General features: G+C 41.3%; 1 protein-coding gene across 1 annotated transcript in view; it reads right to left on the bottom strand.

Moving 5' to 3' along the window:
• The window catches only part of APBB2 (amyloid beta precursor protein binding family B member 2), a 224836-nt gene extending 214224 nt beyond the window's left edge, over window positions 1-10612 (bottom strand). Inside the window, exon 1 of the mRNA XM_065877247.1 lies at window positions 10585-10612. Coding sequence (XP_065733319.1) covers window positions 10585-10612 — 28 coding nt within the window. The remainder of the gene's footprint in view (window positions 1-10584) is intronic.
• Window positions 10613-12505: the final 1893 nt, after the last annotated feature.

Raw genomic sequence — 12505 nt, 5'->3', positions numbered from 1 at the left:
TTATCTGACATGAGCTTCATCTTTCCCCAGGCAGAGAGGCCACATTAGCTGTGATTCAAACTTTTAAGGTACCAGATGGGGGAGAAACATCCTAACTGTTCTTTCCCCACCTTGTTTCCCCACTTCTCTCAGGCTCCTCCCTGCCCCGGCCTGCTCCAACAGGCATCTAGTTAACACCCTGGCTCTCCCATGGGACCATGCCACCCATCTACTTAACACTCAGTGGCTTCCCACTGCTCTTAGGAAGCAATCTAAACTCCTTACCAAGGCCCTCAAGTGTAACTGAGCCCCGCCTCCTCGCCCAACTTCATCTCCCACCAAGCCTCAGCACACGCCCGTTCTGTCGGGGCCACCCAGGCCTCCTTTCCATCCCTTGAACTGTCCCTATCCCCACAGCCTGGAATGAGCTTTCCTCATCCTTCACGCGGCTGGGCTTGTCTCATCCTTCAGATCACAGATCAAATGTCACTTCTCCAGGGACATCTTCCCTCTGCTGCCCTATGCCACGTGGGTCCCGCTCAGTAATTCTCACTGACTCCTCCACAGCACGGACCACGATAACCATCTTCCCTGTCGAGTAGCTTTCCATCGTCTGTCTTCATCACCAGAATGAATGGAAGTTCCAAGGGAGCGGCGACCTTACCTACCTTATTCAATGCTCTATCCCCAGAGCCCAGCACACTGAAAGGGCTCCAGACCATCAGTGTTGCCCCTGTGCTTCCTGGATGGGCTCGATGCCGCTGACCTCTAACTCCCGTCTACATCACTAACACCTCAGCGTGACCACCAAACAGACACTGCATCCCCGGGACCCGGGCCCTGCAACCTTGACCTTGGAATTTCCTCTCTCCCCAACAATTTCCCTTGCTTGTAACTCCTTCCAACTCGTCTCACACTGACTGAAGCAGTCAGCACAGTGGTTAAGAGCACACACCCTGAAGGCTGATAGCCTGGATTCAAATCTCAACTACACCACTTACTATATAGCCTTAAATAAGTTACTTATCTCCTCTGTGCCTCGACATCCTCAACTGTAATTGAGTGATAACAGTAGTATCTGTGTCACAGAGAGCTGTGGGGAGGATTATAAGGATACACCTGAAGTGCTGAGAACAGCGTCTGGCTATGTACGTGTTAGTCATTAATAATAATATAAATAGGGACTTCCCTGGTGGTCCGGTGGTTAAGAATCCGCCTTCCAACGCAGGGGATGCGGGTTCAATCCCTGGTCAGGGAACTAAGATCCCACATGCCGTGGGGCAACTAAGCCCATGCGCCACAACTACTGAGCCCGCGCACCACAATGAGGAGCCTGCGCGCCACAGCGGAGGATCCTGCACGCCGCAACAAAGATCCCACGTGCCGCAGCTAAGACCCAACGCAGCCAAAAATTAAATAAATATTTTAAATAATAGTAATAATATAAATAGGCATTATTATGAACATGCTTTGTTCTCACCAGGCTATCCAGTCCCTTGAACCCTTCCCGTGTGACCCTGCTTCATGAGGTCCCTCCATGATATCCCATTTCACATGCTCTTCAAATACCACCCATGGCACCTGAAATCCCATAGCTGTTCTGCCACTACAGGATCAGAATCATAGCTAATACCAGACCTTTATGTCCTATTGGAGGAAGACATTCTCTAAATCTGTTTTCTAGCTCTTGAACTTCACTGATTACACATATCTTTACTGGCCTTCCTCTCCTCTAAAGTGCTACATCACATAATTTGAGTCTAACTGACGCAGTTACTACCTTTGGTCATGTCTACATATGAAAACATGAGCTCTCTGAGGACAATATGTAACTCTTCTCAATACTCCAGAGAAGCCAGCACAGCATTCGAGTACAGCAGATGCAGCATCAATCCTTCTGTTGTTTGGCTCTGATCACCCCCCTCCAGCCTTAACTCTACTCTCTCTCTCAACCAGAAAAAAAAAGGAAGCTTCTTTTAAGCTTTGTTTAAATTGGACCCTTCAGTGTGAGGAATAGTGGTTTCAAAAACAAAAAGCTTCTATCTCCTGATGTTCAGGAAATCCTCCTTAACCCTAACCAAGCCCCCGTCACAAGGATAAGATGGTAGCAGGTATGCGTGATTTAGCCAAGTCATGGTGGATTTATTGGTATCAAGTTCCAAAGAAGCAGTATGTAACTTAAGCTCTTTGAGGAATGTTCCTGTACCCTAGGAGATGCGGATCAACTTTTCCCATAATTGGACACTCCCAAGAAAGAATTCAAAGGAGAAATCAAGTGTAATCCCATGGATTTAAGTAATTTCCATAAAACTAAAAGATGAAGGATGACTAAAAAGTCTAGATGTAGCTTTAATAAAACATTCTCAACAGAATATTCAGTAGTACATGTTTGCTATTTTCTATTTCTACACTATCTACCTACCTACCTATCTATGCATCCATCCATCCATACACACATAGACATAAATACACACACACACACACACACACACACACACACACACTCATACAAGGAAGGTCTAGAAGGTACAGATGCTAACAGCAAACTGACCTATCTTGTGACGCTGCAGTATATCAAATCATTCCTTTCAGAATTCAATAGGTTTCATTTTGTAATGGTTTTTGTGGCTGTCATTCAGGTCATCCAAGTTCACTTCCCCCAAGAACAATTTCAAGTTTGCATAAATGAGCAAGTGTCCAGGAAACCTGGAAAAACAATTCTATTTGCTTTGGTTTCAAAACTGTCCCATAAAGTTGCCTATTTCTCTTCTTTCCTTTCCCATCTTCTGCTCCCAGAAGATGGGTCTTAAGCTCCCACAGTCTGGCTGGGGCATTTTCTCCCAGTTACTCCATTAGCAGAAAGTGCTGTGGCCACCTCCCTGACGACAATACATCCTTCCCATCTCTCTGAGTCAAAGCCTGTCTGCGTATCCAGAAGGCTAATCCATCCCCAACATCCCAATCGTCTTCACACGGAGTGTGGGAAAAAGGCTCCTCAGAACCCCCTACAGTTATGCCAGAAATGCTGGGCATGCAGTCTGCAGGTACTCACCACACTCTATCTACTAACAGGTTCTCTTGAAGCAAGAAGGCTAGTCTTTAGAAAGATAAAAGGGAGGAACACTTAGCTCTCTCCACGGACTATTTTGCCATGTTTTCCAGAGTCTCATTTCACAATCAACACAGGCAGGCTTCCTTCCGGGATGTTGATTCCTACTGCTAAAGGCTTGACATACGGCTTCTTAGTTCTGTTCTCTCTTTCTGATCCTACAGGGGAAAGCACTAGGTCCAGAGCATCCTTGTGAAGAGGAGACTTTTTTTTTTATCACAACAAAACAGGATTTCAAATCTCTAGCTCAGAAGAAGCAGATGATAGAGAAGGTTTTTTTTTGTTTTTTTTTTAAAGCAAAAATTTACAAAGAAGAGATTTTAATTTGGATGATTGAACTTTGATTTCTGTCTCCAGAGAAAGATAAATATATAGAAGTAACCTTTCTTTATTACTCTTAATATCAAGATAGAACCTTATTTACTAAGACATGAAATAAGATCCATATTTGTAAATACCTAAAAATACAGTCCTCAGGTAACCATTTTCACAGCTTGGGTTCACATGCCATGTTAAAACCTAGAACCTAACCTACTGATTCTGAGACGTGCACAGAAAGTGGTATTCCACAAGGAATGAAGTGGCTATCGATGAGACTGCACTTCACTACACTACACAACTGTGGTTACTCAGGTACAAGGCAACTCAGTAAAAGGATCTGCAGAACACCCATCCACTGAATTAATATTTACTTACCACTTATTTATGTTTAAAGTTCTGAGGAAATCAGGGATTGCAATCTGGTGATTCAAAAGTCTTACAAAGGGCTTCCCTGGTGGCGCAGTGGTTGAGAGTCCGCCTGCCGATGCAGGGGACACGGGTTCGTGCCCCGGTCTGGGAAGATCCCACATGCCGCAGAGCGGCTGGGCCTGTGAGCCATGGCCGCTGAGCCTGCGCGTCCGGAGCCTGTGCTCCGCAACGGGAGAGGCCACAGCAGTGAGAGGCCCGGGTACCGCAAAAAAAAAAAAAAAAAAAAAAAAAGTCTTACAAATCCTTTAATCAGACTGCAGTGATAAAGTTTCTAATCAACATGGTAAGCAAAGATGACAAAGAATGACTGCCTGTTTCAAACACATAGAAAAACTGGATAAGATATAACTAACGACATTTTAAATACAAAGAAAAAAAGTCAAAATCATGAAAAATAAATCCCTGGGCCAGAACTGAAGATGGAACTCAGAGTCAGTGGAGAAAGTTAAAGCTTTGGAGACGTAATGGCTATGAGAACATGATATAGCCTTAATGTCTAGGGCCTAAGACTCTGATGATCTATAGGAAGGAAAGGGGCATACAGACAATAGGGCCCATGAAACTGGCTGGCTAGAGCTGAGCTATTAGCTTAACGGGGCAGTCATACAGGGTTGCCCCTCAGTAGAAAACATTCATGCCCCCGACTCCCTAAGCTTTGCAAGGAAGCTTTTATTTGGGGATCGGGTAAAAATAAATAAATAAAAATCAACTTTTCAAAACCTCACCAATATGAAATCAACATTCCAAGACTGTTCCCACATGGAGGTATGGTATCCACATACATAATCTCCATGTAGTAGCTGGGTCCCAGGCCAAGAAAATAATACAAAAAAATGGTCCAGAAGCAATGATACCCACGGGCACTGACTGAGACAAATAAGAAAACTCCCCTGGGTTCCCACAGTCCCAGTCCCACGAAACTCCCATGTTAACCCTCACGGAAGAGGCACTCACAAGTCACAGGTTAAGACCAAACAAGAAAAAAACCCACTCTAAGAAACAGCCAATGCAAATGGAAAAATCGGTGCCCCAAGAGCTAAAAATAGTAGAACAGTGTGAAAGAGACTTTAAAAATATATTTAAATAACTGGAAAAAGTAAAAATGGGATAATATGGAAGGATAGCAGGTGAAACTGAAAAAATCTACTACAAACTCCAAAAGTGAAGGAAGGGAAAATTAAAAAAGACAAGATCCGACTTCCCTGGTGGCACAGTGGAAGCCTGGGCGCCTAGAGGCCGTGCTCTGCAACACGAGAAGCCATGGCCATGAGAAGCCCGCGCACCGCAACAAAGAGTAGCCCACTCTGGCCACAACTAGAGAAAGGCTGTGCGCTGCAACGAAGACCCAACACAGCCAAAAATAAATAAACAAATTTATTTTAAAAAACCCAAAAAACAAGATCCCTCCCTCTCTCTCTTTATAGATAGATTGATTGATCTATAGAAAGAGATATACACATACACACAAATCAATTCTACTTCCATGCACTAGCAACAATCCGAAAATGAAATTTATAAAAAAGTCCATTTACAATAGCATCAAAAAGAATAAAATAGGAATAAATTTAACAAAGAAGTGCAAGACTTGTACACTGAAAACTATAAAACATTATTAAAAGAAATTAAAGGAGACTTAAATAAATGGAAAGCTATCCATGGACAAAGATTTGGAAGAATTAAATTATTAACATGGCACTACTTCCCAAAACCATCTCAAGATTAAATACAATCCCTATCAAAACCCATCTGGTTTCTCTGTAGAATATAAAAAGCTTATCCTGAAAAGGGAAAGAATAGTCTTTCAACAAACAGTACCGGTACAACTGGATATGAACATGCAAGAGAAGGAAGTTGGACCATATACAAATATTAACTCAAATGAATCAAACACCGTAAAACTATAAAATTATTAGAAAAAAAAGGGAGTAAATCTTCAACACCTTGGATTAGGCAATGGTTTCTTAGATATGACATCAATAGTACGAGTGACCAAAAAAAAAAAAAAAAAAACAGATAAATTGGACTTCATCAAAGTATAAAACTTTTGCGCTTTAAAGGACACTATCAAGAAAGTAAAAATACAACCCACAGAACGGGAGAAAAATTGTATAAATCTGATAAGGGTCTAGTATTCAGAATATATAAAGAACTCTTACAATTTAAAAAAAAGGTACATAACTCAATTTAAAATGAACAAAGGATTTGAAAAGATGTACAACATTAGTAGTCATCAGGTAAATGCAAATCAAACCCAGAGTGAGATACCGCTTCACACCCACCAGGACAGCTATAATCAGAGACTGACAATAAAAAGTCTGGCAAGGATGTCAAGACACTGGAACCCTCCTATAGTACTGGTGGGATTGTGAAAGGGTTCAGCTACTTTGTAAAACACTAGCAGTTACTCAAAAAGTTAAAGACAGGGTTACCTTATGACCTGCAATTCCACTCCCATATAGCTACCTAATGAAAACATCTGTCCACTCCAAAATTTGTACATGATTGTTCACAGCAACATTACTCATAACAGCAAAAAGTGGAGATAACTCAAACGTCCATAAACTGATGGATATATAAACCAAATGTGGCATATCTATACAATGGAGTATTATTCAGCAATAAAAAAGAATAAAATGCTGGTAAGTACTATCAATACAACATGGGTGAACTTTGAAAACATTACGTTAACTGACGAAAGGCCATACAGTCATCCCTTGGTTTCCGTGGGGGATTGGTTCCAGGACCCCTAGGAAACATCAAAATCTGCGGGTGCTCAAGTCCCTTATATAAAACAGTGTAGAATGTGCATATAGCCTACACACATCCTCCTGTTTAAGTTAAATCATCTCTAGATTACTTATAATAACCTAATACAATGTAAATGCTATGGAAATAGTTGCCAGCACATGACAATGTCAACTTTTGCTTTTTGGAACTTTCTGGAATTTTTTCCCAAGTATTTTCTATCAGCGGTTGGTCGAATCATGGATGAGGAACCTGCAGATTCAGAGGGCCAACTACCTATTATGTGATTCCAGTCATACGAAATGTCCACAATAGGCAAATCCATAGAGACAGAAAGTAGATTCTTTGCTTCCTGGAGAGAAGGAGAGCAATGTGGAGTGATAGTCAATGATGGATGCAGGGTTTCATTTCAGGGTGATAAAAACATCCTGGAATTAGATAGTGGTGATGGTTGTACAACCTTATGAATATACTAAATGCAACTGGATTTTACACTTTAAAGGGGTGAATTTATAGTATGTTAATTATATATCATTTTGGCGGGGGTGGTGACGGGAGGGATGCAAAAACCCTCAATGCGCAAGTTCAGGAATAGATAAGAAACAGCCAAAGAGGGAATTCATGAATTTGAAGATGGCTCAGCTAATAAGGAGGGTTTGTTTTAATAGGGGTTGCAGCTTTGCCAACAAAACAGTATCTTAAATTTGGGACTTCTTTATATTCTCCTCTGTACTATACCTTGCCTCCTAGTCCTGTCAGGTAAGGAGCAATCTTACCCTTTTTGGTTAGAGTACCTGGCACAGCAATTCAGACATGGAATGAATGTTTGTTTGTGTGTTTGGGGAGGAAACTAATATTTCTCTAGGTAAATGCAATAGCTGTGTGTGTGTGTGTGTGTGTGTGTGTGTGTGTGTGTGTGTGTGTGTATGTTCCTATAACAGCAAATAGTTGGCAGTAAGTAGAAAAGGAAAAAGTTCAGGGTGGGAAAGGAAAAAAGGTAGGCTGAATAAAGTCATCCCCTCCCCTCAAAAGATATCTCCATCCTAATCCCTAGAAACTTATATGGGCAATAAAACAGCAACTATGATTAGGTTAAAGTCTTGAGATGGGGAGAGAAGCTGATGTTCTGGGTGGACCCTAAATGTAATCACAATTTGTCTTTGTAAGAGGAAGCAGAGATTTGACTGCAGAAGAGAAGAGGGTAATGTGAGCAGAGATGAGAGTGATTCACTTTGAAGATGGAGAAAGGGGCCACAAACCAAGGAATACAGGCAGTCACTAAAAGCTGAAAAAGTCAGGAATGCAGATTCTCCCTTAGAGCTTTCAAGAGGAATCAGCCCTGCCAACTTGATAGCCCAGTAAGACTTCTTGCAGACATCTGGCTTCCCAAATAGTTAAGAGAGTAAATTTGTATTAAGTCACCAAGTTTGCAGTAATTCATTACAGCAGCAAGAGAAAATTAATACAAAAGGTAAGCAGAAGAGGAATAATTCCGCCTTGAGAGAAACAAAGGAAACTGATACCAAAACATACAAGGGCATTAGAATTACTTCCCAGTTTGGCGTGAGAACTGCCTCCCAGTTTGCAGAGGAGAACACTAAGGAGATTTGGATGAGAGAGTTGATGAAGTCAGGTGGGTGCAAACAAAACGGGTTGTCATGTTCAGAAAGAGGCTACCCTGAACACAACTAAAGCAGTAGAACCATGTGTGTTAGAAAATAGGATTTGGAAAAACTTGTAATGTGCAAGGAATCCCCTTTGTTCATTCATTATATATAAAATATATGTATGTATTGAGCATTTACTATATGTCAGGTCCTGTACTTAATGACATTCATAATGGCTCTCAGGACTTTTCCTATCAGAAGCGTTTACACAATGACACCAGGAAACAGGTACTAACACACCTGTCTAAACTGGTGAGCTATCTAAACACTATCATGTAAAAGCACTTGTGTTTTTGTCACTGCAGTTGTGTAGTAAAGTGGATTACCTTTATTTACTCGGCTCTGACCTCTCATTTCAATGCTCTTTGTCTTGGCCTGTTTGCAGGTATTTTAAGCAGTTAAAATCCAAGGTCAAACACTACTTCACTATCTGTTCATGTTTGGTGTTCTACATCTTGAATATAATTGCTCTGCCTTTGGCTTGGTTCTCCCTAGAGCCAAGGTTCAGTTGCAGTTCTTTCTCTGGAAAGCAAATATACTAAAGAATTTTTGAACTAGAGGTTAAACATCATCCAGTCCAGCTCCTCAATTTACAGATGTCAGAAGTGAGATTCAGTTGGTTCTAATGACTCTTCTATGCCTTCAGCCCAGGAACGGCAGGGCCAGGGCTAGAACCCAGGCCTCCCATCTCCCAGTCCGAGGACTCTCTCACAGGCTGTCGACTTTTAAGTCCAGAGTTCTAAGTCTGAGGGTTTGGTTTCATATTTTAATTAAATCTCCAAGTTATTATCATATGAAAAATCTAGCAACCTTATCTCTTTAAAGAATCAGACTTTCAGCTTATAACCAATACAAACTACGTGTAATGAAGACAAGTCATATTACCAACACAAGTCAAATTGACTTTTTTTACATTTGCATCACACATATTTAAAGTGGCTGATTTTGGGCTACTGAACAGATAAAGTTTTTTTTTAAGTTTAAATAAACTGAATTTAAAAATTTTAAATCTAAGCCTCAATATTAATAAAAAGGAAATGCAAGCTACAACAATGAAGATAGCATATTTCACCTATCATATAGAAAAGTGGTTTTCTTCCTCTCTCTGTCTCTGTTTCCAGAGTAGGAAGAAATGGGCAATCTTCACACAAGAATGATGAAAGTAAATAAAACTTCTCTAGAGAGCAGTTTGGATGTGTGTAGCAATGTCTTTAAAATGTGCAAGCAACCCTTCAACTTAGCAATTTCACTTCTAAATATTTCTTAAGCACACACACAAAAAAAGACTTAGTAATCTAGAAGAACAGCAACAGACTGGAAATAAATGTTCAACAATGGGTGGCTGTTAATTATGATACATCCATGCATTGTAATAAAGTATAAGATCAGTAAAAACCACCTACTAGAAGAACATTTAATATCAGAAATTTCCATGATGAATTAAGCAACAAAAAGTAGGTCATAAAATAAGATGATGATGACAATAATGTTAACATGAAAGAACAGGTGCTTATATAGACACACACACAAAGAGTATAAAGACATGCAAAATGTTAAGGATGGTTTTTTTCCCCCTTGGGCTTTTTAGTATTTACACATTTTCTAAAATATATAGATTTTTTTTTCTTGGACAGAAGAAAAATCTAATCAGTGTACTTTAAAAATTGTGTTCCCTTTAACCTTTCCCAACTCCTACATACATCCACTTTTCATTCATGGACTCACTACAACCCTGAGACTCCCCAGGGGTTTCCCTGCTGTGATCCCCTGCAGGTGATCTGGACAATCCTGCAGGCCTTCCTCCCACACCAGGAAAACCAATGAAAACCAGAACAGAAAGCCCCTCTCCTGGGATGCCACATCACGTCCTGGCTGTTCCAGGCAGTGAGACCCACACTTGGCTGTGAATGATCTTGGGCACTGCTCTCAGGCTCCTGGTCTTAACTCAAATTCCCAATGTTGGGACTTCCCTGGCGGTCCAGTGGTTAAGACTCAGCGCTTCCACTGCAGGGGGCGCTGGTTCCATCCCTGGTCGGGGAACTAAGATCCTGCAGGCAGCGCGGTGCGGCCAAAACAAACAAAGGAACAAAAAATTCCCCAAGTTTCCTCAAACCCCAACTGAGTTCAGAACCCTCCCCACCTCCCTGAAAACTCCAAGTCTGCCCAAGCTTGCCCTCCAGTACTCTGTAATCTCTAGGGCAGTGCTTTTCAAACTGAGAGTTGAGATGTGTTAATGGACGGAGAAAACCAATTCAGTGGGTCCTGGCCAACATCTTCTTAACCACGATAAAAGTCCCTCCTTCTGTGGAGGGGAATCAGGCTCCCTGCACTCACCTGCTTTTACTGCCTTCCTCTGGGACATCACGTAAGTAAGCCCACTACAGGCTAAGATACTTCTGAGTTGCTACTGGTCTAGAAAGGTATTTACGACACTTTGTTGAGTAAACACAATGTCTGACATTATCTTATTACTGTAAATAAACAGAATAAATAAATATATTAAGAGAGAATACTGGAAGTACAGGAAAGCATTCAACAAAATGTTTAACACAGTTACCTCTTGGTATATAGGGTTGTGAGAACTTATTTTCTCTTTTCGTCATTTTTAAAATTTTCCAATGCTCAACATCGCTAAGAATTAAAGAAATGCAAATCAAAACTACAATGAGGGACTTCCCTGGTGGCGCAGTGCTTAAGAATCTGCCTGTCAATGCAGGGGACACGGGTTCGAGCCCTAGTCCAGGAAGATCCCACATGGCGCCGACCAACTAAGCCCGTTCACCACAAATACTGAGCCTGCGCTCTAGAGCCCGTTCACCACAACTACTGAGCCCACGTGCCACAACTACTGAAGCCCAAGTGACTAGAGCCCGTGCCCCGTAACAAGAGAAGCCACCGCAATGAGAAGCCCACTCGTCACAACTAAAGAAAGCCTGTGTGCAGCAACAAAGACCCAACACAGCCATAAGTAAATAAATAAATTTATTTTAAAAAAACCTCACACAGGGCTTCCCTTGTGGCGCAGTGGTTGACAGTCCGCCTGCCGATGCAGGGGACACGGGTTCATGCCCCGGTCCGGGAAGATCCCACATGCCGTGGAGCGGCTGGGCCTGTGAGCCATGGCCACTGAGCCTGCGCGTCCGGAGCCTGTGCTCCGCAACGGGAGAGGCCACAACAGTGAGAGGCCCGCGTACGGCAAAAAAAAAAAAAAGAAAACCAACCTCACACCAGTCAGAATGGCCATCATCAAAAGGTCTACAAACAATAAATGCTGGAAAGGGTATGGAGAAAAGGGAACCCTCCTACCCTGTTGGTGGGAATGTAAATCAGCACAGCCATTATGGAGAACAGTATAAGAGGTTCCTTAAAAAATTACAAATAGAGTTACCATACGATCCACCAATCCTACTCCTGGGCATAGACCCAGAGAAAATCATAATTCTGAAAGATTCATGCATCCCATTGTTCACTTCAGCACTGTTTACAATAGCCAAGACATGGAAGCAACCTAAATGTCCATCTACAGAGGAATGGATAAAGAAGATGTGGTACATATATACAATGCAATACTACTCAGCCATAAAAAAGAATGAAATGCCATTTGCAGCAACATGGATGGACCTAGAGATTATCACACTAAGTGAAGTAAGTCAGACAAATATCATATATCACTTATATGTGGAATCTAAAACAAAATGGTACAAATGAACTTATTTACAAAACAGAAACAGACTCAGACCTAGAAAACAAACTTATGGTTACCGAAAGGGAAAGGTGGAGGGGCGGGATAAATTAGAAGTTTGGGATTAACATATACACACTACTATGTATAAAATAGATAATCAACAAGGACCTACTGTACAGCACACGGAACTCTATGGGAAAAGATTCTGAAAAAGAATGGATATATGTATATGTATAACTGATTCACTTTGCTGTACACCTGAATCTAACACAACATTATAGATCAACTATACTTCAATATAAAATAAAAATTTTTTAATTTCTATATTAAACATATATTACTTGCATGATTTTTAAAGCATTGTTACTATTTCTGTATTATTATTACTCTTTCTATATGAAGTGCTCTCCTAGGGCCTTCACATTACCTGTAATTACTGGGTTCAAATAATGGCTAAAAGAGGAGATATGAGACAGATGTCAGCATCGTTTGATGCAGAATCTTTTAGGCCTCTAAGACCATGTTACTAAAAGCCATGGTGTGGAGAACAGGAGAGTGGACAACATCTAA

The sequence above is a fragment of the Phocoena phocoena genome, chromosome 5 (genome assembly GCF_963924675.1).
Source record: "Phocoena phocoena chromosome 5, mPhoPho1.1, whole genome shotgun sequence".
NCBI classification, from domain to species: domain Eukaryota; kingdom Metazoa; phylum Chordata; class Mammalia; order Artiodactyla; family Phocoenidae; genus Phocoena; species Phocoena phocoena.
This window is presented reverse-complemented; position numbering and strand designations above follow the sequence as displayed.